The following is a 26,154-nucleotide window of genomic DNA, read 5'->3' on the forward strand; positions in this document are numbered from 1 at the left end:
TCATCTTGGCTTTATTTTTAGTTAGCACATACCGTGAACACTTAAAGCTGTAAGCTAATGATAGTTATATAAGAGCAGATGCATGCTGGTGCAATAAGCTGTACATTTTACATCCAATGGATGCATGATCTGAATAGTCGACTAATCGCAAAAATAATCGATGACTAGTCGACTATCAAAATAATCGTTTGTGGCAGCTTGTTACGTTCCCCTGAGGGGTCTAGGCGGCTAGAGCCGTAACACAGCCCTAGTGCTCAGTCAACTTTCCTGGGATAAAAGAAAAAGACGGGGGGGGGGGATCAGTTCACGTCAAAGAGTTCACAGCCTGCATGTCTCTAGTCACCTGAGTCAGAGGAAGGGCAGCGAAGACATGAATCAGTAACAATCAATGTAGAGAGGAGGTCCATCGCAGAGAACAATGTGCAGAAAGATGCTTTTCTTGTGGCTCTTATGGAGCTTACTGTCAGAGCAATTGATAAAAATCAATTCCATTTATGACAGCTGACATACATCTGGTAAGGATCCACTGTTATTAAGAAATTAAAGCAAATAATACCAACAAAATAAACAACAAGCATGTCATAAATTATCAGAAACTGCCATGAGCAGGTGAAATGTCTGATACAAAAATTTACAAACATTTTAGAAAACCACTTGAAACTTTTAGAACTAATATGGATACAGCCGGAGGGCCGAGAGAGGCCAAAGAAAAACTAGAGTGTGGACAGAAACAGACAAGAGACCGAGAGAAAAACAGTGCAAAGAGAGTAAAAGTGAGAGTCAGAAGAAGAAAAAAAAAAAAAAAAAAAGAGTAATCAGAAAGGGGGGTGCAAATAGAAAAGAGCAGTCCATCCAGTGGGAGAGTAATTAGCAGGCTGAGAGTTTACAGGAAGAACCCTGTGAACTAGGACACTTTATTCCCACATATCCTCAGCTGAACTCCTCCTCAAAACAGAGAGAAAGGGAGGAGGGGAAAAAGCAGATCTCTTTGGCGAGAGCACTGTGCATAAATATGGGGAGCATGAGCGTAGGCCATGTAGGAGAAAGCACAGCCCTGGGGGAGGGCTGTGCTGGGATCAGGGAGCCCTGACTCCTGGAGCAAAACAAGAGGAGGAAGAGGAGGAGGGGGTGAAAATGTAGGAGCAGTATAGTGCAATTAGGCTGCACCAGCATGCAATGCTTAATAAAGAAAAAAAAGTTATGCAACAGAGGAGAATTGAAATCCAATTAAAACCTGGCTTCACTGCACACAATCAATCATAGAGCAGAGAATTTATATTTATTTTTCCCACTCATGTTCCCTGTCAAAGCAGCTACCCCACACCCCACTTCCACAATGAGAGGTGCAAAAACTACAAGAAAAACTTTTATTCGTCTGTTCTGTAGTCTTAACTAGACATGTGATGTTGATTACTGATACATATTTTGTATTTGACTCTTGCTTTTTGTTTTGGGTTTCTTTACGTAAAGCATGACGTCCAAGTAAAGCCCACTGACCCCTCTCAATTAGCTCCTGCCAATTTAGATCTCCACCACTTTATGCTCAAGCAAGCGTGTGAGGCAACGAGATGAAAAGAGGAGGTGGCTGTTGAAGGGAGAGTGAGATTTAAAGTTGTGTGTGTGAAGGTTTGAGTTCCGGAGGACAATGGAAAGGGGATGGGAGAGTTGACAGGGTGAGAGAAAAGGCCAAACTTGCTCTGGTTGTAAACACTGCCTCCGTGTGTGAGGTGAAGCGGCTCTCCCTCAGCGCCACTCCAGGACAATCTGAGAGCAGAGAGAGAGGAGGTGGGAAGGACAGCGGGCAGAAATGAGAGGAAACGCTGATGTGATTCAGGCAGAGAGTGAAAACCCTCAAAATTAGGAGAGCACATCGAGGAAAACAAAAGAATGTAAGGGGCAGCAGTAGAGGGAGGAGGAGGAGAGCAAGAGGATGACAGAGAGTCAGGAACCATGACAAGTGGAGGGGAAATCCTCAGAGCGCCTGCATCGATCGATAGATAGATCGATAGATCGATAGATACTCACTCACTCACTCACTCACTCACGTTCTATGTGCATTCTCACATAGAACTCCACCAGGTGACGTTTAGAAAAGTTCAGACCTGTAGTAACTGTGAGGAAATGGCTTTATGGTGACAAGAAGGCTTCTGAACGCTGCACAGCAGTCTCTCTTCCTACTGACAGCCCAAAAGAATGTGATTCCTCCTAAACCAGTGTGTCACTTTTTGCTTTCCACAAAAGGTTGAACTAATTAGGATCGAGAACATTTAGAGATCTCATTCAGTATATTTTGGGACTTTAGACTACATCGCCACCTACCTTCTAAACACGTAAACGTAAAACGGCAAAGTGTTGTTCTAGAAACAAGTCTTGTTATTCAGCAGAAGTCATGTCAGGCACTTTGGCTACGTTCACACTGCAGGCGAAAGCGCATTAAATCCGACTTTTTTGACCCTATGCGACCCATATCCAATCATGGTATGACAGTTTGAACAGCACAAATCTATTTGATATTTTCAAATCCGACCTAAGTCACTTTCGTATGTGGTGCTGAATCCGATACATATCTGATGTTTTAGAAAGCGACTGCTGTTAGAATGGTCATTGAATCAGTCTTTTACGTCACTGACACAAGACAGACGCCAATTATCTGCGCCGGAGAAGACAAACGAGAAAGCATGGTGGCCATTGTTAAAGCACGGGCGTTTGCTGTCACATTTTATTTGTAGTGTGAAAAACCAGACAAAAAAAAAAAAAAAAAAAAAAAAATCGGATTTGATCAAAAAAATCGGAATTGAGCATTAAAACCTGCAGTGTGAACATAGCCTTATTTGGACAATCGTTTCGAAACGTCCATTACCAAAACTCATGCACAGAACTGCAGGTCAAATCTCATTTAAAAATAAAAACCAACAGTTTCAGAAACGTCTGCTGACTCATGCAGGCTTTTTTCCCCGTTTTAAATTATATGCCTTTCACCATCTTTGCTGTTGTGGAGTTCGACCAAAGACTTCAGTGCAGGTTTCTTAAAATGCCGTGTCTCTCTTCTAAAATTCTTGCTGTTAATCTTATTTGGGCTGTGGTCAGCTTATGCAGCTGAACACTGCAGCTGCACAACCCCTGTGTGTGTCCAGAGAGGCTCACTTATCAAAGGGCAGCAATCTCAAACCAGACAACTGAAATGATTTCCAAACACTGCCTGCCCTTAAACCTCACTCATTTATATCCAGTGTAATGAATAGGGTGAAAAATGTATTGATTACTGAAGAAAAAGAAAAATTCAGACAGCGGATGAATTGAGGGCTGCACCAAGTCGTAGTATATGATCAATTTTGACTATTTTGAATGGTTTTAAACATGCAAAGCTACTTTAATAGACTAATAATAAAAATGTTGCAGCTGGATATGACGAGTTTAACAAAACAATAAAATATGAAAAGAAATCAAAATGAGACTCCATTTCAGGGAAATGGGAGAAATCCTATAAACAGTCGGATTACAGCGAGAACTGCAGAGAGATGCTACAGATTTCATAATGAGTCTGGGGAGAACTGGCTAGAGCCCAGTGGTTGCCACGGTGCTAGAGGATGCTGTTTGCGTGTGTCCAGAGCAGCTCGGTTATCAGAGGGCAGCAATCTCTCGCCAGACAACTGGAGTGATTTCCAAGCGCTGCTTGCCCTCCTTTTCTCAGCTCTGACGAAATTTGATATTCACAGCATGTCTTGCTCTTGCCACACATCACGAGAAGCAGGGACGGCAGCTCAGCTGCTGCATTGGGCGAGCAAGGCTCATAAATGCCTATTCTCTCTCTTTCCTCCCCTCTCTTCCTCTCAGCGCCATCCCCCTCTCCTCCCACTCGCTCGACATACACAGGGACAGCCATAACGACACATGCAAACACACCAAATTGCAGCTGAGCTATTGCTATGATGGCAACAGATTACAGTCAGAGAACAGAGAGCAGGTCTAGACACAGTTCCTCGAGGAACAAAAGGTTTTAAGTTCTCAGATGGGAGGCTGTGTGTGTCTGCCACAAATGCAGAACCACCTCACAAACTGGAGACACTCAGCATGCACTTAGAAAGAGTTGATGACCAGTTAAACAACAGCAACCAGAATGTTGTCTAGTCACACAGAGACAGGGCTCAGTCACATTGCAAACACACATGCCCTTACATATGTACATACAAGCTAGGCTATTTTTAGAGCTTGGCTTGCAAAACGTCCCTCCCCCCTCCCCTTTTTAATAAGCCTGCCCTCAAAATGACTGTACAGTGCTATGGAATTAAAAATTGATCAAAAAGAACCCTTTCAGTTGGAGCTGTGCAGTTGTGTATGAAAAAGACTGCAAGACTGGTTTTTGTTTTTGTTTGCTCAGTGTTGTTTGTTCAGTGAGTGGCCACCAGTGGATGGATATCAGCTGAATAGATAAAGCTGCATTAAGTCGTAGCATTTGCACATTTCACAGAACCGTTTTTATATATGTAAACACAATAATTAATTCACATTAGCTAACTGAATGGCTCAAGGTTTTGCCTTAAAATTTCCTGGTGTTTAAGATCAGGGTAAACTTGGTCTTGTCTGTCGGCACATAAGAGTGGCTGTAAAAAACAAACAAACAAAAAAGCCCAAATGTACAAACTCTAAATCTGTTGGAAACACTGAATTGAATCCAGTCTGAGTTGTATAAAAACTAGCATCAACCAAAACAACACAATTGGCTTACTGACATTGCAGAAGAATTTAGTTGTTTATATCCTTCCATCCCATCTCACTGGACCCGATCTAGGACTCTTGGCAGAGAAGTATACTGCATTACGTGATCCCAAAGCCAAACTATAATTCAATTACTACAGACAAACAGACAAAAAAAAAATCCTGTAAATTCTATCACTGAACAGAAGGTGTAATAAGAAAGCTTACACGCTGAAGCAACAGGATGCTACTCCACCCCGAGCTGCAGATATACCCATCGCTACTGGTACAAACTTATCTGCTTTATTTGACTTTGTAAGTGCACGTGCGTACACCCAACCAACACACACATACGCACGCCTCATTAATATCAATGCTGAATGGCATAGCATGGTAGGTTCAAAGCATTCCTCCCTCCCCCCACCAGCAGTGATTCAAGCTTTCTTCGGCCTGCCAAATTCTTTCACTCTTTTTCAACAAGGTCTTAATCTGCCTTGAAATGCTGCAGAGTTCTCTTGCAGTAGTGCCAGTGGCCCTGAGGGAACACAGAGTGGGAAGTCTCCCACTCTCACAGGCTGGGTGCACAAAGCAGGGCCCACCCTCTCTCTCCCTCCCCTCCTTTGAGGGGACAATGGTGCAGGGAAAGAGGAAGAGACCGACGCTGAACCGAGGGCCTAAAATGACCCAACAACACGTGCCAACGTGGTCCCTTTTCAGACCACACAGAACCACATTAAAGAAACGACCTGCTTTGAAAAAGAAGACATGGTGCCATACTGAAGAACTTGCCCTTCTTTTGCACTTTACATTAAATGTTGTTTTTTCTTTCTCCATAGAGCCAAACTGAGAGGCGACGACTGCCTGTGAGCCTACCTCTCCTGCCTCTCTAGTAGGTATCCATCTCGTCACAGAGCTAAATCACATTACCTCGCTGGCAAAGCCATCTGGCAGCTTGTGCAGCTACAGAAAAACAACAACAGCAGCACCACCAAGGCCTCGCACTGTCACAGCCTGCGTGCCCTACTGACTTGGAAAACAGACAGGCCGAGTGTTCTGATAAGAAATCAGATTGAAGAAAAAAATTGCTAAAACACCTTTACAGAGAGCACAACAAACAGGGAAATGCACAGAAAGACATTTTTACTTGGTGCTGACTGCTTGCCTTTACAATTTTAACAATCTGTGCTGCAGATGTGCTAATATTCTATAACTTACAAAAATCAAACATGAGACAATTGGAATAAAGTGATTACTTCTTAGCTTTCCTTATTGCTAAGAAGCCATCTTTTTGGCTTGTATAAATCATACATGGGTCTCCCCCGACATAACAGCAAGCTTCCTGCAATTTAGAAGCACATTATCTTTCCATATCTCTCTTTTAGTTGAATTACAGAGAACCTCCTTAAAACGTTGCTCAAATAATGCATGCTGTAATGGTACAGCCCTTGTCAGGAATGTTAGAAGGCAGTCAACATGTGTGTATTCCATCTGTGTTAACTTTGGCAGTGCTGCTGGCTTCACTGGTTAGAGAATGAGAGGAGACAGCAAAACAAAGCTTTCCAAGTGCTTACTGTACTGCTGCATACATGTCTGTGGGAATGACACTGAGTTACAGTGGCAGCCGAGCAGGTGCTTTAAACTCACCGTGAAGGAGCACACGCTGAAGATAGATTCTTTTCAGTGGATCGATGCAGCATTGTGAAAAGAATATTAGGGGGAGGGGTGGCAGGGTCAGACTTGAACAATAGGAACTACAGTACTGATCTAACCTGTGGGGCGAAAAAGAGATATCCAGCAGCTCTGGGTGTTAATGTAAAGTCACCTCTACTACCTCAGCATGAATCGAGGTGAAAGGGAACAGAATGTGTTGGGGACAAAGTATGCTGCAGTGTCAGGCTTGTGCCCTCGACAGTGATGAGTTCGGTTACCCACAGAGAAGCCGGAGGGAGCTATTACAGCCATCAATCAGGTTGTCGCAGCAGCAGCAACAGCAGCAAGGACACTGAGGGAGCCTCTGTACACTCACAGCTCCTTCAAGACAAAAGCAGACCAAGCTGAGGAAACCCCTCATCCAGATCCTCACCAACTGAACCACTCACTGCAAGTCACACCTCGACTTTCTCTTCTCCATATTCCCTGTCTTGTTGCTCTACTGTCCTGCCAATCAAGGCACAAAAACCACCGCCTGTCACCGTGTAGTCACGACTGACTGCGGCTGGTTACTACAACTACTCTGATAATCTTTGTCGAGTTCCAAGTACACTGCAAAGAATTTCAACCCCAGGGGCATTTCAGATGTTTACTACTCTGAAGTGAATGCTTGGAACTTTCTTTGGTTAATTAAGTTGCATGAATTGTATTTGTTTAGTGTTTTCTGGAATCACATAGAAATTAAAGGCTGACACAGCATCGTGGTCGTGTTACATTCATAACCATAAAACAGTTATTTTGGTCAATTTAATGTGTGAGCCATATGCTGGATTAGATGCGGTGCCTTCCACTTATTGAGCATTTTAAAAAAATTAAAAGGATCTGGAAAATTGCCAAATGTGAATTACACTCGAGCAGTAACACATCACAAAGTTGAATGACTTCATCACCTCTGGCTAGATGTTCCTCATTAGCTGCATCTATCCAGCCTTTCTGTCTGTATTCCACCACAAAGACCAGCTGTGGTACTCTGGCATTCAGACAGAGACAAACTCTCCTCCGTATCCATATGTGACGCTCACAGGCCTATGTGAACTGGAGTCAGAGGACTTTGCCTAGGGCTGTACGATATGACGAAAATCTTATATCCCGATAACGATATAAATAACAAAAATTTAACATTTTCTGTAAAATCTGTGAATCTCAGGCACCTCGTCTTGAGTGAAGCGTTTCCAGCTGGGCGTCGTGTACCTGGAGTCGAGTGTTTTAACCAATGCATGAAACTATACATTTTCCGTTTTCTTTGTGAGTATTTATAACACGGCGTGATGCAGGGAAAAGCCTGTTCTAATGTTTGAGTCTAAGGTTTATTTTTTAGCACATGACGGCTCTTTTTTGCTTCTCATCCATAAATACTCCGCATACTCTTTCACGTGATTCAGTTTATTTTGAAAAGTCCCAACAGGATCTTGAGCTTTATTGTGAAAGGTTTATGTGGAAAATAAACAAGCGGACACGCGATGGTTTTACCGTCGTTGTTGCTAATGACAACGCATAAAAACAACCGCCTGCCCGTCCATATTTTGGTTATATTAAATACAAGAGAAAGAGAGAACTTTAAGAAATTAATATAGCCACTACAGTGACCATCAAAACGATGAAAAAAAAAAATATGGCCGTAAACAGTTTATTTTGCGACACCACGAATTAAACGATAGATGTTTTTATATCGTCATCAGATATATATTGTTATATCGAACAGCCTTAACTTTGCCTGTTTACTTATTAAAGCTCTTCATCGTGGCTCCCCTGGCTGCTGGTTAAGTCCCTCTGAAACCAGACAGCACACCCCAGAGAGGATGTCAGTAGGCCGCTTCAATGGAGATGTTACAAAAATGGTAGTACTACCAGCAGACCATGAGTACAGAGCGACTGCTAGTGTGGTGACTTGCCTCTGGAGTGAACTGGAAATGTGCTACAACTAATGTGCATGTGCACTAGGGCTGCCACGATTTGTCGACTATCAAAATCGTCGACGACTGATTTAATAGTCGACGCGTCGTTTGAAACTTTGTACGATCACAAAAGACGCAGGAATAAGTGGCAGGATTTAAGAGTGTAATAACGGACTGAAACAGAAGATGGCAGCATTGCATGTACAAGGATGTCAGCTACCGTTAAACCCCGAAGAAGAAGAAGAAGAAGCAGCTGTGTCCCAGAATTCTTAGCGCGGCCCAGCGCAGTTTCCAACAATGGCGGCAGCTAGTTAGTTTTAATATTACTCTTATTATTCTTTCTGGGTCACAAAATAAACGTTTAACATATTTTCAGGCGAGAATGTAGCTGTGTAAACTTCAAATATCTGCTCAGTTTATCAGGACACCACATATTTTAAAAAGCGCTCCGACGTTTTCGGAGACGTCTGTTACCCGCTAGCTCGTTAGCGAGCCGGGGGCTAGGCTCACTAGCGCCGTGAGAACACCGGACTCCCCGCAAATCGTTTTCAAACCCACCGCCGTCTTTCGCTACTCAGGTTAAATATATATGAGTCACTTAGATAACTTAAAATGTTATTGTTTGGCTTTTTTTTTTAGTATTTTATTTGTTCCTGAGTAAATCAGTTTGTCTGAGATTAAAGTTATAGTTTTTACACAGCTGAATAAACGTCAAGCAGACAGCTGATTATCAGAAGTGTGAGATGCTCCAGAATATACTCCAGTGTCCTGTTATATTTTACATAGCAAGGAGTTTATTAAACTTCACCGAAACAATCTGCAAATTTCATTAAAATTTAAGAAACTATCATCTTGTCTTTATTTTTAGTTAGCACACTTAAAGCTGTAAGCTAATGATAGTTATATAAGAGCAGATGCTGCTGCTGGTGCAATAAGCTGTAGTTTTACGTCTAATGGATGATGATCTGATTAGTCGACTAATCGCAAAAATAATCGGTGACTAGTCGACTATCAAAATAATCGTTTGTGGCAGCCCTAATGTGCACACAAACAAACACACACATTCGTTAGTATGCGAGAGACATTTTCCAACAACTGTTAAATCATCTACAACCATAGATGGACAGATATGGAACAATTATAAATGCAAATCTGTCCTCAGAGAAGTTAGTCCTGGTTACAGCCCTAGCAGTGAGTTAAGAGTGAAAGCCAATGAAACAAACACAGGAGGCTGGGCTTTGTCACTTCATATCAAGGGCAGGCATGGAGCAAATCTTTGGAAACAGTCACATTCACTTCAATAAAGAATGACACGGGGGGGGGGGGGGGGGGGGGGGGGGGGGAGTCCTGAGTATTGTGATTATGAAGTCAATGTTGTGGAAACATTTGACGTCAGATACGCGATCAGAAGAGTCAATAAGTCAAACCAAAATATATAACTTCTAAAAGCATTAGTCATTAGGGGTGGGGGAAAAAAATCGATACTGTGTAGTATCGTGATATTTTGTTTGCTAATAATGTAGCGATACAGGGACAGCAGAAATCGATATTTTGTTACAAAAAAAGTTTTTGTGGACTGGAACTCTGACTTCAGAGCATGTTGATCCTTTTTCTGAGCAAGAATCCTGACATTCCTTCACTGTCCAAATGTGTTTAACTTGTTTTTTGGCAGCAATAAACATGACAGTTTACTTATTTTAATTTAAGACATGTTTTATTTTAATTAAGTTTAAAACTTTTTTATTTAATGTAAAATTATATTTTGTTTTAATTTACTTTCAAGTTCTTCAGTTGCTGAATGGGCTGCATAGTTTTCATAAATTGCATAGTTCAGAATAGCTATAATTGTACCAGATGGTTGCATTCAGTTAAGTTGGACTAGACTGTAATACAAACCGTTCAGTTTGTCAACAATAAAACTGATTGAAATGAGAGAAAGACTGAGTGCGAGACTTTGATATTAGATAAAATGAATATTGATAAAGTTTACCTTTATGTACAGAATCTGAATATCGCAAAATATTTAAAAAAATTGCAATAATATCGTATCGTGGGATGTATGGTGATTCCCACCTCTATTAGTCATACAGGATTTATAGATTAAAAATAATAACATACCTTTTTCTTAAAACATTAAGTCACTGTACATGCTCTCCAAACATACTGGTAAAAAGTAACTCCCAGTACTGCTAAAAAAAAAAAAAAAAACCCAAAAAACCCAAACACCTCCTTTGTCCTCTGCATGTAGAACATCAAGTATTTAATTGATTTTCAAATGAACAGTAACTCTGTGTCCCCACATCGAAAATACTCTAAAATGTTTCTTCCTCTATTGAAGATTCAAAAAAACCCTGACAAGAAGCCGGGCCTCATCTGAAGGGAAGGAAGAAAAAAAAAAAAACATCACAGGAGGAGGATTAGTGCAGAGCAGCCTTCGGTCTTCTTTTGTGTTTCTACTCTATCACTATGGTAAACCTGCACTTAAACTTAAACAAAAGTGTAAAATCAGTGGGGGAAAAGAACGAAAGGCAACTCCAGAGAAAACCTGTCAACAACTAAACATCTTAATCATACGATAAGTGAACCCTGGTTCGACAGAAAGACAGGAGAGTAAACAGTAAAGGGAACAATGACCTTCTGTTTAATGAGCCAGTCTCCTTTCTAGTCTGCCTATTATCCTATTAATGGATCAGGAGGAATTCCTTCAGATGGTATTAAGGGTTCCCCTGGAGAGTACTAAACCTGGGAAGGAAAGGGCCAGAGTAGAAAAAGAGGCCCTCATTTTTACCACCCTCTGGGCTTCAATGCTTGGCCCTCTCATTCAGGTCAATTGGTCATGCACTTTCTCCCCCTCTCCGCTCTCATGCGTACCCAACAAACACTCTAGTGTACACATCCAAGCGATGAACCAAAACAGCGTGCCTCCTGTTGCCACGAGGACCAGGCCCCGTCAGCGTATCTAGATCTAGCTTGTCAGCTTCAAGCCTGGAGATGCATGCCCTTAAAAGGTTTCCGGCACCTCAACAGCACCAATAACTTTTATAACGAAAGGATTCCTTGTATTGTCTTCCTCTTGAGCTAAACCAAAGATGGGCATGCATGTACAGTATGTGTGCTGCAGAGGCAGGACAGTCTCTGAATGCTAACAAAGAGTGGGGAGGGGGAAAAAAGCAGGAAACTTGGCATCAAATTACACAGTGGGAGTGTGCGTTGCTTAGGTCAGGGAAGGACAGGAAATATGAGGCCTGGGGTTGTGGAAAGAGCCACGTGGTGTGGATGCGCTGTTGACCGCTTACACCAGAGTAAACACGCTAATGATAAAGGCACATGAACAGTCTGAGGAGTCAACGCAATGAAACCATAAAAGGCAAAGTGAAATCTGAAGAAGAAAAAAAAAAAAAACTTTCTAGTAGGTGTGGCTTGTTTCTAAGCTGCAGGAAAGGAAGAAAGAAAGAGATCCCTCTCCACTTCAATGCTTTCCAGATGGTGATGTAATTTTAAATCTGAAAATGTGGCCACACAACTGATACATAAACTGAACGAGAGAGAGGGATCCGACTATGAGAATCTGCAGGGCATCGACCGCAATGCACAGACTGCAGACAAGATACTCTGTCATTACTGCAAGTGGAAACAACACAGAGCCCGATATTCAAACTGCAGATACAACACGCACAGCAGAGAAACGAGGCTTGTTCGTGTGCTGCTGAACCTGTAAGGACTCAATCAATGAAAGCTCTTAATGCTCCACTGGGATCCTCGCTTTTGTTTCACTGCTGCATACTCAAGAATGTTAACCAATCAGATAGGATCAGAGGCATAGGCATTTAGACAAGTGTGTTGGCAAACACACGTGGGTCAAACCAACCGTATCGACAAACCATCATTGTTATGACAATTATGTAGCTGGCTCTTTTTCACTGCAGACATTTGTGCATGTCAGAGCAGGAAAAACACAAGTGGAATGTGGCTGGATATTATTCAGCTGAGTGACCTGCACCAGTGCACTTGTGTTTGCTACAGGTTTTTTGGCAAATAAGAAAAAAAGAAAAAAAAAACTGTACCATTTAGTTGTTTTAGTGTACACCTCCCTTCAGATGCATACTTTTGCACACGTGTGTAGCCTCCTAAATCTTCCAACACCAAAAACATTAATATATTAGTTACTGTCAACCACATTTTATTAAGAGGCCATCAAATTATGATGACTTCTTACAGCCCAAGGTAACAAAGACTTATCTGACAGGAAGCCTAGATTATGCGGTTCACTATCACAGTTCATATCAAACAGAAAGGGGAAATAAAATTGTTTGACAAAAAAATGTTTAAAAATTACTTAAATGAACCATTAACGTTCAAACAATGGATCTGCTTATCACTATCATTACTACTACTACACTTTGAGACGAGAAAAAGGTATTAATTAATAACATACAGAGAACAGCCACAACAACTGCTTTGACTTTGTGCCACTAAAATAGCTCTTCCCTCCATAACGTACACAAGACGTCTGGGTGTCAGGCACTGAAACATTGGAAGCAAATTTTCTGGATTCTGTGGTTTGCTACGCGTAGAACATCCATGGAACGGGCTTGTTCTCTGGTGGAAGTTGATTTGGATAAGGATTTGGGGAGTTCAGGGGCCGGGTCAACACACTGGTCTCTTCATGTTTGTTGTGCAGATAACTGTCCTGCTGGAGGATACCACTGGTGGATAGAAGTCACATTATCTGAGGCAAGTTGGGTGGTAAAAATCAAACTACCGTCCACATGACTGGCAGGATGCAGGGTTTCCCAGCAAAACAATGAATGTTATCCACACCACCAGTCACTTCAGGTTTTAATATTGGACCTTATCATTCACACTAAAATTCACCTAACAAGCCATCACTGCAGTTTCTGGGTCTGTATACTCAATTTGCATGAGAAGCAATGCATGTGAACGTGCAGACCTGAACACAAACAGGGCCAAACCACAGCAGACACCTTCCTCACCATGACCCGCTGTCCCCCCCCCGTTGTAAAGCCTTTAATCCTCACTGAGGGCACATCCTGCTGGACGCTGCTCCAGGTCATCCTGCGACCCAGGAGCACTGATTGGGCGAGGAGGCAAGTGTAACTCACCATTTCCCCCCCACTGGGGACAAACCTTGCTAAGAATATCTATAGTCACTACACTGCAATGTGTCTTCACCCATCAAACAAGGTTGAAAAGAGGGCACAGTGATTGCCGGAGGATTTGGCACAGGTTGCTAATGCTATGCCATTGTACAGGAAAACCATTCTTTTGTTTTGTGGGGATTAAAGTGGCCAGAATGCCTGGCTGTAATGGCTTTACCGAAGAGCAGGGCATGTGGCACAGTTCAGAAAAAACACACATCTACAATAAATATCTGCAACACATTTGTCCTGTATATTTTATCTAAAGCAGCACCTGCAAGCCACGATAGTTACTCCACATACTGTAGGGGTCTTGTCCAGGCTTGTAGCGCTGAACATTACACACTCACACAATGCATGTTCCGTTTTGTATACAATGACAACCTCTGTTGTCAAGGCTATCAATGTAAAGTCACGACTGCCCTGCTTTATCAACACATGATACAGTAATTATTCTATACATTTTTCTTCCACCATATAATACTGTCACCCATTTTACAGTTAGGCAACAAAATGGTGTTATCCTTTCAACCCCCCCCAATAAAATAAATAAATATATATATATATATATCTGCATGCCAGCCACACTCCACAGGTTGCCATAAATACAATAAAAGCATCGCAGGGGAAAGGTACCAGTTTCCCTGAATGCCACATGTGGCAGACAGACACAAGGTGTCCGCCACCGCACCACGATGGAGCGAAAACAAAGCACAGCGGAGGGCTCCCACTGCTGCAACAGGGCTGCATGCCGCGTTGGTAAAACGTGTCAACACCCTACAACATCTTCCTGTCACATACATAAAACACCCGTTAGGTTTCCTCGGAACAATACAGCGCGGATGTGTTTGTGCGCGCGTGTCCAAACAGCAGCAGCAGCGAAGGCAACAAACCTGTGACACGCCGCGTGCAGCAAGCTTTAGCTTACTGAAGAGTCAACGACAATAAAACACAGGACAAGGCTAACCTGCTGGTGTTGCTCCAAATATCCGCACCACCGGCACTTTCTTCACATCGCTCTCCCTGAATTCAGAATAGCAGACGTCCAGGTCTTTAATGGGACTTGTCAGGTAGTAGTCTGCGGTGACGATTCGTACAGCAAACATGACTGCCGCGTCCGTCAAATAAGCCAAAAAACTTTAGCTGCTAGGAGTCCACAAGATGCAGGGACCACGGTGGCCAGTCGATACCAGCCGAAGACTGCTGCTGTCACGGCGGTAACACAACGGCAGAGCGGAGGTAAAGCCCAGTTGTGTCCCATGGAAGAAGGGAAAAAAAGAAGAACGGGAAAAAACGCGAACAAAGATTCCCGTTGGCTACAACGCTTCCCGAGGTGCCGTCGCCGTTAATGTCCAGCTGCAGCCACGGGGAGCTAAACTCGACGGTGGCGGGTTGTTAACAGGCGCTCCGCAGCTGTCAGCTTCATGTTTTTAGTAGTGATTGCGGCTGTCCCGTGATTTTAGCTATCTCTGTGGTGTTGTAAGCCAGGAGGACATTCCTTCCAGTATGTAACGTTATCTCTCGAAATCACCCCTCAGAACTAGTCCCAGCCAGTCCGCTTTTCTCAGGTAGACCCTCAGTCTTCCTCTTGCTCCCTCTTCTTCCATATCAGGCTAGCCCGCGTTAGCTAACCTTTCACAAAGCTACTCAAAATCCAAAGAGTTGTACTTCCGCGTGCACACTTCAGAATAAAATGATTTTTGACTAGTCCAGCGCAGTGATACAAGACACTGGAGTGAGAACGACCATTTTATTTTGAAAGGCTCAGCCATGGCATACGTTGTTTATGGGCTACGTAACTGGGAGGCATATATACTTGGTTTTTTGGACCATCTCTCCGGCTAAGCGCATTAGGCCACAAAGCTGCATCTGTTTGGAAATTCCCATCATTCAAATAAGATTATTCCGCCAGCAGGAGACAGAATGTGCTATCCCTCAGCTTCTTAGTGTGTAATGGTTGCAGAAACCTTCAGGTTAGAACGTTTTATGTGGCGAGTTGTCCTAAAAATACCCTAAATACCCGAAATAAGCATGTCACAAATCAAATGCACGAAGTCACCGGTTCTATCCTGTTACATCCCGATTGGCATTTTTTTTTAAATAATATAAATATGAAAATAGACGCAATTTTTGCTAATACAGATCCAAGATTCAATATTTGTTTTTACAATATAAGTGACAGGAATTAATTTTTTTGAGCTCGCATTGTTAGGTGAAACCTTTCACCTAACACTGCAGAGTACTTAGCACCACAAACAAACATTGGCAAGAGCATTGTTATTATAGGTGTTATATCATTACACTGTGTAGGTATGTGTGAATTAGGGGAAAGGGTAATATCCTATTTATCTTATTGTGAGGAAGGAAAATTATCCTAATAAGACGAGGATGATGATTACATGTCCTGTCTGTGAAGCATTTTTGAGACTTTACATGGTACATTGACCTGTACAAGTCCAATTGACTTGACTTGACTTTAAGTTATAAGGGGTAGGAGGAAGTATATTTCTGAGTCACATGAGAACAATGAGCATATGAAGTTATAGCTTATGAAATGTCTCTTCTTTTCTTTTGTTCCAAACAGAAAAGAAGAAGAAGAAGAAGACGTCTTGCTTAAAGCTGATTCATTTCATGTCAAAATATTTGTTTATACAGTAGTATTTTAAAACTATGAATGTAGCTTATGGCTGTGAAATAAGAAACCAATGTTGGTGTTCACATGTTCTTTATAATGGTCTGGAAATAGCGCATTGATCAAATACCTTCAATTCTTGGGAAATGTTTCAGAATTACAGCAGATCTCAGGATCAGCGGATGCTTCTCTGCTTTATTGCCTATTAGGCTTGTCCTTGTTCCTTATGGTATCAACACCATCCTGTTGTTGCAACACCTCGAATAAGTTGTTTTTTTGGGGGGTTTTTTTACTTTTAATGCACTTTCTATGATTTAGTGTGACCAGCACTCACGGGTGCTTTTTATGGATGCCTATAACAAATCTCCAAGCTCTTCATCATTCTGCTCAGATTCCTCGAACAGCCAGTACATGGCAGGCAGCAGTGCTGGATGTGCTGAGCTCACTGCTTTCTCCTCTCCAGTGACAGAGCCATAACCCTCTACAAACAGCTGGTTCGGTCCAGTTCATGCTGGGGACACGGCAGTCAACGACTCCCCGATGATAAAAATGTTTCATTAGCATTTTCATCAGCACACGCTCCAGCAGACAAAGGGAGCCTCTGTCTGCTGGAGTGTGCGCTGACCTTGAGTAAGAGCCTGGCCCTCTTAATGAACCAATCGGCAGTCGTATGCTTGCATTTGCCAGCAGCATGCCCGAGGTCTGAGAGCACTTATCAAACAAATCCCAAAATATTATGGATGCCATATTTAATGTAGTGTTTGGTGGGAGCTTTTAGCTAAAGTGCTTTACAGTGCTAAGTGCATACATTTTTAGTATGGATGAGCCCAGTGGGAGCAGAGCCTAAAACTTCCTGCTTCATAGGCAATCTGTTCTTAAGGATTTGTTCTCCTCAGTGAAGGAGAGGAGGGAAACGAGTGACATCCTTGAGCTGTTTCATATGTCTGCCATCAAGGACCTTGAGCTCTTACGTATTCTTCTGTCAAATCGACGTGTAACAGTTATAACTTTGAACGTGCTTTAATGGAAGTGGGTTTGTACATAGATCATAAATTTGGTTCTTTTGCCTTGTATCTCCAAAACTTGATGTTAAACAATTCTCACTATCACAGACTTTATTTCTTCCATTACTGTCAGTTCTTTTGCACCAATCTCTACCCTTTCAACATCAGTCTAAGGTAGAGCCATCTCAAGTAGAACACAGGAAGACCTTTATTTCTCACCTGGTTTTAGATGTGTTAGTGTGAGACAAGTTGGTTCAGGTCCTTCTGATATCAGCCTGCTTTGCGTCTCCTGTTTGGCGATGTCACCTTCTTACATGCGCATGTCCCACCTGTTCTCATGTAAGTGAATAATCAGTGGAATTTACCATCTCCGATTTGTTCAAATCTAGCAACATTTGTGGATATGTTCAGATTTGGTGTGTGTTCAAAATGTGTTGCACATTTCTCTGTTAGGCGATGAGTCTGAAGAATCATGTCAGGTTTTATTTGTTTCTGATGTTTTCTCTGTGCCTTCTGTGTTTATTAGGGTTATTCTTTATGTGCCAGGGTTCTCTGTTTGGTTATGTCCATGTTTTGCTTTGAAGATTAGTTCTAATGTGTCTCCTTGTAGTTTTACTTCCTGCTTACCTTGCATGCCCACTTTTGTCTTTGTCTGCCCCGCTATCATTAGTTCCACTTGTGTTTGATGGGCTTCACCTCTGTCTAATGCTATATAGTCCTGCCTTTCCCTTTGTCAGTGCATCTGTTTGTGCGCCATGTGTTCTTGTAGCATTTGTCATGCATTTAGTCTGGGATTGCTGTTTTCCCTTAGGCTATGTGTGTCTGGATTTTAATCAGCCTCTTTGTCCTGCATTTGGACTGTGTGTTTCAGTGCTTCCTGGAACTGAGATAACAATATTGAGTATGTGTGGAGGTTACTGAGATTACTGTGAAACATTCACTGGTTGCATGAGCTCATTCTTTAATGTAATGTTTTAGGGGGAAAAAAATCAATAGATAGATGTGTATATATATATATATATATATATATATATATATATATATATATATATATATATATATATAGAGAGAGAGAGAGAGAGAGAGAGAGAGAGAGAGAGAGAGAGAGAGAGAGAGAGAGATGGATATATATTGGAAGGGTAGCTTAATGGTCAAAGTTTTGTTGATGAAATTGTTTTTATTTTTAATTGTTGCACAGGTCATGTTCTTGCCATTTCACCTAACGTGGGCAAATACACATTAGTGTTTTGCCCACATTATCCTGGGAAGGGTTTGGATCTTGGGTTGTACAGCATTCCCAATAATGGTAACACTTGAGGAAAAGCATTTTTCATGAACAGTCTCTTCTAAGAATTCTGTAAAATTTGCAAAAAGCAGGCAATGCAGGCAAAAGACTGACAGACCTCTCATTGAACATATTAATGTCATTTTGATTCCCCATAGTGCTTTTCTGTAAGATTCTCATGTATTAGATGTAACTTCATGCCGTTTAGGAAGAATACGTGCGTTTGGCTGCTTTGGATCCACCAGATAAGACTGAGTGGAGTGGTGTGCAGGTCCTGAAACAATAACAAACAGTGGATTTATTGGTTCTGGCTGCAGCTCTGTTTACACGCAGGCACCTCATGCAGGAGCTGATAAAAGCTTGGACATCAGCAGAGTTCCCCACAGAGACGCACACATATGTGAGCAACTTTTTTTTTTTCCTTTTCTGTCAGGTTTGGTAAACAGGCTGTGCACACTGACAGAGTAAAATGAAGTTCAGAGTGAAAATCTGGCAGTTAAAGGTGCCCCACACAATGCTGGCTTATCAGGGAGTCAGTGGTGGAACATATGGACCGGATGTTTTTACCAGACTTCCTGGGCCCCTGTCTACATGTTTTATCACACTGATGCTTTATGACCGACATTTTTTTTCTTTTTTGTAATCTGTTCAAAGTGAAAGGTGACCCCAGTTTAAAAATAAATAAATATACATTTTTACATGTATTTTTTAAATAAAAAAATAATAAAACAATGTATAATTGGAGAAGACATTGGCGCTTTCACCATGAACAGATGACTGATGCTGGGTGTTATTGTTTGGTACATGCTGCCATCTTCTGGTTCTTCCAGTTAGCCTTTGCATTACACCAAAGTACTTGGACCGTCTACATAACCATCCAGGGTCACCGTAGACTTTGCGGTACTGCAGACTCGACCTCTGCGAGCATGTGGCTATCTGGAAATGTGCTGTTTACTTTAAATAAGCGCAAATAAATAAGAACAACAGATTCAAATTGTCCTGTGTTCATAATCTCATTTTCTATTTCAGAATTGCAACATTTTAAATAATACTTTTCAAAAACCTGCATTATATATTTATAGCAAATTTGTGTTGAATTGAGAAGACAATTATCCTGTAATTAACATTGTTTCAGTGCATCTGCGAGCATCTCCGCTTTACCTCTCCAACTTTGTCTCCAACCTACTCAACCTGATCCGTCCCTCTCATATACTCATTTCTAATCCCATTGATTCTTGTCACTCCCAATGAAAATCTTAGTATAGTCAACTCAGTACCACCTCCATCCCCTGTCTTTATGTTAGTTCAAACACGTCCAAACCATACATTTTAACAGGTCTCATTATTATCATGTAAACATTTTTCAGTCTCGCTGCTATCCCTCTGTCACCGATCCCACCCTGACACCCCTTGCTTTGGCTCTCAAACTTAAATGTATCCACCTTCACTACCTCCTGTCACGATGAGTTGTGTGGCTGTTAGTGGCTGGACCCACGTGCAGGACTCGGAGACAAAACATTAACTTAAACGGCAGCTTTATTTGCTGGTGAGACAAACTTGGCGATACATAAACAACAACTTAAACTAACTAGACTGGAGACGCAAATGACTCTAACCTGAAGGCAGACAACGACGAACACGCACACAACAAACATGGAGGATGCAACAACTGGCAGGGAAAAACACAGAGCTAAAATACATACTGAGGTGATTAGGGAATGTGAAACAGGAGGGAGACACAGCTGGGAGAAATTGGGGCTAACAAGACATGAGGAGCAAAGCTGGACATACTGACATAAGACACAATCTTTCAAAATAAAACAGGAAACAATACACAAGGACGCAGACTAAGAAACACAGACTTAACACAGGCAGACCTAAACATAAACCAGAATAAGCCGGAACATAGAACATCATCATCAAATATATCAAGAAAATAACCAAAAATACAAAATCAAACTAAAACATGAAAACTCAAAATACTGGGTCAAAACGCCCAGAACTGTGACACCTCCGCTCCGTGTAGCTTCACTGTTACACTTCTCTCCCTCTCAGCTGCATGATTTCTGTCTTGCTTTTATTCAGTTTAATTGCTTTTCTCTAGTGCATACCTCCACCTCTCCCAGACATTGCCTACAAACATCATAGTCCACGGAGACTCCTGTCTGACCTCATCTATCAGCCTGTCCATCACCACTGCAAACAAGGAGGGTTCAGAGCTGATCCCTGATGTAATTCCACCCCCAACTCGAACCCATCTGGCACTCATACCGCACACCTTACCATTGTTTTACCGTCTTCATAAATGTTGTGCGCCATCTTTACATACTTCTGTCACTCCTGACCTCCTGACTGAAAGTAAATGTTATGTGTGTAATGCACTTTCTTGGCAGGAAACCACACTCAGGCTTGTTGATGATCCCCTCTCTTCTTAACTTAGTTTCAACAACGCTTTCACATAGCTTCATGGCAGGGCTCAACAACTTTATCCCTGCATAGCTTGAAAATCAGTACCAGTTCTTCCCCATTCCTCAGACATGCTCTCATGCTGAACACAGATTGTGTTAAGTAGTCTTGTTTAAATCACTTTCCATCTCTTGTAGACATCTCAGCACTTCTACAGGTATTTGGACCAAATGCATTTTTATTCATCTCCCTTATTTCCTCCTTACTAATTCTCTGCACTTCCTTGATTCTCTTTCCTCAATCCACACTCCTTCTCTAATTTTCTACATTATTTCCTTGAAAGCTGTGCCATGTAAAATATATATTAAAAACTGCATGGTTTGGTGGTAATGAATGAAGACAAGACAACATCAAATATTGAAACAGAATTTTTTTACTGTACATTTCTAAAAACAACACACTGTGTTTACTGGGGGAGACCCAGGAGTACATGTTGCTGTGAAAGCAAAATATTTTACAATCTTTGCTTAATGAAGGATTTCAACTGCTCAACAGTTCAGGCATTGGTGCTATGCGGACCAATGCCCTCCATACCATCATACGTGCTGGCATTTGAACTGCATGCTGATAACAAGCAGGATGTTCACTCTCATCTTTACTCCAGAGGGTAGAAGTATTCCTGGATCATAGTGGTGGTCTGTGCGTTTGCGTGGTTTTTGAACGTGCATTTGTAAATGCAGTCAGATATCACATCCACGGACTCTTTCAGAACAAATCCTTAGCCCATGCAGTCTACCGCTGAATCACGTCTTGAAAATCATAGCTGCTCAATATCAATTTTCAGCTTTTTCTATTATGTACAGAAATATGTTAGTGATACTTATTTACTCTAGATCATGAATTCTCTAAATGCTTTGCAATTTTACATCCAGAATTTTTTTTTTTAAATTTTTTTTTTTTTTTTTTTTTACAGTCCTACTTAGCACTCCTTTTTTGGTTGATTTTCTATATCTCTCTATCTCTATATAGTTTTTTTTATCATTAGTAGTAGTAGTGGCCTGCGTTGCCTTGTGAGCTGAAAGATATTTAAAATAAACACACTTCTCAAAATATACTAATGCTTCTCAGTTTTGAGATTACTCTTAAAGCACTGTACCTGCCCAGCACTTAACTGTACACTGTTAGGAAAAAAATAGATTAGATAAATAATTATGTGGCTGAATATCCAGATATTTGTAAGTGTTGGTGAAGACTAAGCCAGATCTTTCACATGCACAAAATCACAACTTCAGATATGTACTAATGTTTCTAATATAATAAGCTAGAAAAAAGCCTTTCTGCCTTCTTGTAGACAAATATTGGTTAAATTCATTTGAAGTGTATATTAAGGAAAGAATAAGAAACCAAAATGAAACCTACAAAGTAGCAGCAAAAGCTCTGATTGGCCAGTGTAAAAGCAGATTTGTCGGAAATAAACAAGTACGTTTAATCTACCTGTAAAGGTTAAACGTGCCACTTCATTGATTGTTTATAACTGAACACTGTTAAAGATCAGTAAATCTGGGGTAAAGTAAACAATTTTAACTATGCCACATATTTTGTCCCCAGTCCTCTTTTTACTGCTCTCAGACAGGACGGAACGTGAGGGTGAGGTCAGCACTCCGGTGTGGGATGATGTAGCGCTCCTCCCTCAAGAGACGCAGAAGCAAATCCTGGGTGTCCTGGGGCCAACGGTAGATTCTGGTACTCTGAAGCCAGCTGGGTACATGAGCCTGTAAGAGGATACGAGGGGTAGCCGTGGGTTAACATGCACAGTCAATGTACGTAATCCTCTGGATTCATGGGCCTTTTACCTGGAACCTAACTGCCCTCATCTCTTTCCTGTTTATAGTCTACGCAAAGCTGTAAACTTTATTTGTCCTTTTCTTTTCAATCAGTTTTTTTGGAGGGTTTTATTTCCTCACATAGGTTTTACTTATGCTTCCAATGCGGGGTGATGGTGAGTGGTTTATTAAAGGGTCAGTTCACACAAATCACAAAGACATGCCCGTCCGTCCCCCCAATCATGTGTTGATCAGTCTTACCTTGGCTGCATTGGGAAACATCACAGGAACCAGTCTGAAGTTCAGGCAGCCTTGCTGGATGTACTCATTTTGAATCTGTGCCATTGTGAAAGGATAGTCAGTGATAGAACTAAACAAAGGCTTCACTCATGAGTTCAACCAAAATGTATTTTCCTTGTCACCTAACATTGACACAATTACACATTGTGATTGATGCTCTGACAGAAAGCAGAAGAATTTGACTGCACTCTGCTCTGGCACACTAACACAGTGAGGAATCTGGGAGGAACGGCTGTTTTCAGTTCCTGGGAGGTATTTCCTCATTCTTCCATGCAATTGAAAGGTGAGAGGAGGTACTATAATGATACAGAAAAGCCACAAGAGGGAGACATTGTGAGAAAATATTTGCTTCTCAGTTCCTAAGAGGCCATTTACCTGGTTGTGGATGTACTTTGTGTGCAGGCCATGCTCATCGACTCCATCTCCTTCCACATCCGCTTTGTACTTGGGGCTGATGGCCACAATGATCAGCACTGATTTCTGTCAAAACAATCCTCACTGTCAATTTTTCAGCACAGCTGTGATAAGAGTTGAAGAATTGCCTAATCAAACTCAGCCGTCACACTTACATCATTCAGAAAACGGTCCATCCATTGGTTGATACCCATGCTTCGGATTGAACTGTCAAACATGTCGAGCTGAGGAAAGGCAGAGCGAGTGAGAATATTTGAAGTGGAGTGAGCATCTGCGGGAAATCAAAGGCTGATGGACTTACTGAGGGTCTAAAGCCTTGGTCCACGAGAAATTTAACAAACATGAACATTTCCTTGGCTATGTCCACTGAATATGTGATAAAAACTCTTCCTGTCAATGAGGGAGGGGAAAAACAGAAAACAAAAAACCCATCAGTCATTATCCTGAACAGAAGGGAAACATGAAACAGAAGGGAATGATGCATGCTTTGGCACATGGTGGGACTTACTGCACTCCTCAGGAAGACTGATGGTCCTCCTGATCTCCTTCGTGCCTGATCCTGCGCCTGCAAGGTCGGAGCAACCCACGCTGACCTCATGCATCACGTCTAGAGGAGGTGTTGCATAGGGAGGCGCAGAACCACAGTGACCATTAAGAGCACCTTTAAGTTGCTGCCCATTTTGAGAGAGATTCCTGTGGAGGGAAATGATGAGAAATGACCACAGAGTGACTCACAACATACGGTATTGGGGAAAGTATTCCACCAGTGAACCAATGCTGGAATTAGTAGATCATAATGACAAACATTTTCTGGTGAGGTTGAGGCTCCTGGTGTCGGGCTGCTGGGTAACCCGGGTCTTGATGACAATAATTATCGCGTCCGCACAGGTTTGCTGGAGGCCAGCACGCGCGCTGTTTCAGACAGCTTCCCTGCATTGGCATGTGGCCTGCAGACAGACACAGAGGAGCAGACATAAGTTCCTCTTTCAGATGGTTTAGCAGAAATGAGATGCAGATTGTCCTGCTTCTGGAATGCAATAGCACATTTACTGTTTGTTCTTGAGTGCTAAAATTATGGTTTTAAATGATTGCTGCCTACAACCAATTTTTTTCAGTGACATTCAATATCATATGTCAAATTCATAGTCACAATATGACCAATTATAGTTATCATTTGTTATGGGACACTCGATGTTTCCATGTTATTGAGCGCCAGCCGCAAAGTAAAGATGTCTTAAAGTGGGCATGAGTTTGGTGTTTTAGTGTCCTATGACACAGTATCAACAAACAGGGCTGAAAAAGGAAGCTAAAAGCTACAGTTCACCAGCTTGTCAGTCCCTATAGAATCCCATTTTAAAATGCTTAACATTTTTACAGCCTGTTACAATGTGGCACAACAGCGCTGACTTCTGTGTGAATTTGTTTTCCTGCTCACCTGGTTGGATTATTTTTTTTTTCTTCACAGGCCTAAAGTTGTGGGTGTGATTGTTTATGCTGAAAGGTTTCAGTAAACAGTAGAGAAACCTATGGATTACGTATTTTTTTGTTTTCCACGTAAATCTGTGGACTCCAAACATGTCAGCAAAAACTGAGACATTGTAAGGGATTAAGGTACAGATTATTTTTCCTTTAATTTGTGACCTCTTTTACGGTGTTCTGTGTAAATATTGGATAATTTTTCAGATCTACTTAAATGAAACAATCCAGTGGTAATTCACTGACATACTCACATGGCATATGTGGAATTGGCATTTTAACATAGTTGATGCTGTTGAAGTCCGATTTGAGCGGTTGGGGGGGCTCCAAGTACTCTGCATCGTCCACAGAGTGGCTCCGGTGCTGGCTTGAAGGGCCTATGGGGTCTTGCTTATACTGCACTTTCTGTCTTAGGCTAACATGCCAAAAATCTTCCATGAATGGGGCATTCACGTGTCCCGAGAGTGGTGCTGCTGGGGAGTTAATGCGAAACTGGTGCTTATACTGGTTCTCAGGGAATTTACTCAAGCCCACTTGTTGTGCTGCCCGCTGTGGAGGCTCAAATTCACGGGCCTCTAGCCTTTTGACGGTCTCTGTGTGTGCGTTACACTGTTCACATGGGGGGAGCCGTTCCAAGTCCAGAGTCTCACCCATTTCAACAGGAATGCTATGATGGGGACAAGGCCCTGAAAGCAAGAAGGAAAAGATCAACAGGTTTTTACTCACTTCACTTAAAATGGCATTTTTGGCAAGCTGATAGCTCTGTGTCTGTGCCTTCCTACCTTTATAAGGGTCCATTTTTTAATTTTATTTTACCAATTAAAAGTGTCTTTGGCCTCTGTGGTGAAAATGAAAGCAGTGTTAAAATAATCTGTTGCAACATGGCACCTTAAAGACAGACACACACAAAAACACACGCACGCACATACACACACACACACAGCAAAACGCCCTACATAAAATCAACATGGCGGTTACAAACCGAGACTAGAACCACAGGGAAAAGCATTACCCTTAATATGGCAAACGCTTCTCGGTAGAAGTATTCATGTGTTCTTTTATTTTTCACACTGAAACAAGTGAAAACGGAGGATCTCTACAGGTGGGTTGAAGCGTAACCTGATCGTGACAAACAAGTACAAAGGTCAGAATCATTCATCAAAAGCAATGCCAGGTATTTCTTTTTAAACAATAACTAAAAAAAAAAAGAGTCAAAAGTTAACATGGTGTTTGACATTACAAGTTAAAGAACAAAGCCAATGTGTTTTCACACCTACCTTCGCTTAAAGCTGCTCAGCCTCAGCACAAACCTGTTTTGTGGCAAACAGGAAACATTCCCGCTGCTTGTTCCTTCC

General features: G+C 41.8%; 2 protein-coding genes across 3 annotated transcripts in view; both read right to left on the minus strand.

Annotated features, from left to right (window-relative positions):
- Positions 1 to 15,147, minus strand: part of rev3l (REV3 like, DNA directed polymerase zeta catalytic subunit) — a 91,293-nt gene extending 76,146 nt beyond the window's left edge. For both annotated transcript variants that reach the window (XM_026194838.1, XM_026194837.1), the window contains exon 1: positions 14,427 to 15,147. In XM_026194838.1, the coding sequence (XP_026050623.1) occupies positions 14,427 to 14,565 (139 nt within the window). In that variant the 5' untranslated portion in view covers positions 14,566 to 15,147. The remainder of the gene's footprint in view (positions 1 to 14,426) is intronic.
- A 6,326-nt stretch (positions 15,148 to 21,473) lies between these two features.
- traf3ip2a (TRAF3 interacting protein 2a) lies at positions 21,474 to 26,154 on the minus strand. Its single transcript, XM_026143384.1, has 11 exons — positions 26,077 to 26,154; positions 25,812 to 25,918; positions 25,582 to 25,637; positions 25,054 to 25,485; positions 24,129 to 24,270; positions 23,832 to 24,016; positions 23,625 to 23,713; positions 23,479 to 23,547; positions 23,285 to 23,389; positions 22,871 to 22,945; positions 21,474 to 22,558 (listed from the first exon to the last, which is right to left on the minus strand). Exons 3-11 carry the CDS (start codon positions 25,595 to 25,597, stop codon positions 22,412 to 22,414), a joined length of 1,260 nt encoding a protein of 419 aa, XP_025999169.1. The 5' UTR covers positions 25,598 to 25,637; positions 25,812 to 25,918; positions 26,077 to 26,154; the 3' UTR covers positions 21,474 to 22,411.

The sequence above is a fragment of the Astatotilapia calliptera genome, chromosome 15, assembly GCF_900246225.1.
Source record: "Astatotilapia calliptera chromosome 15, fAstCal1.2, whole genome shotgun sequence".
Lineage (NCBI taxonomy): Eukaryota > Metazoa > Chordata > Actinopteri > Cichliformes > Cichlidae > Astatotilapia > Astatotilapia calliptera.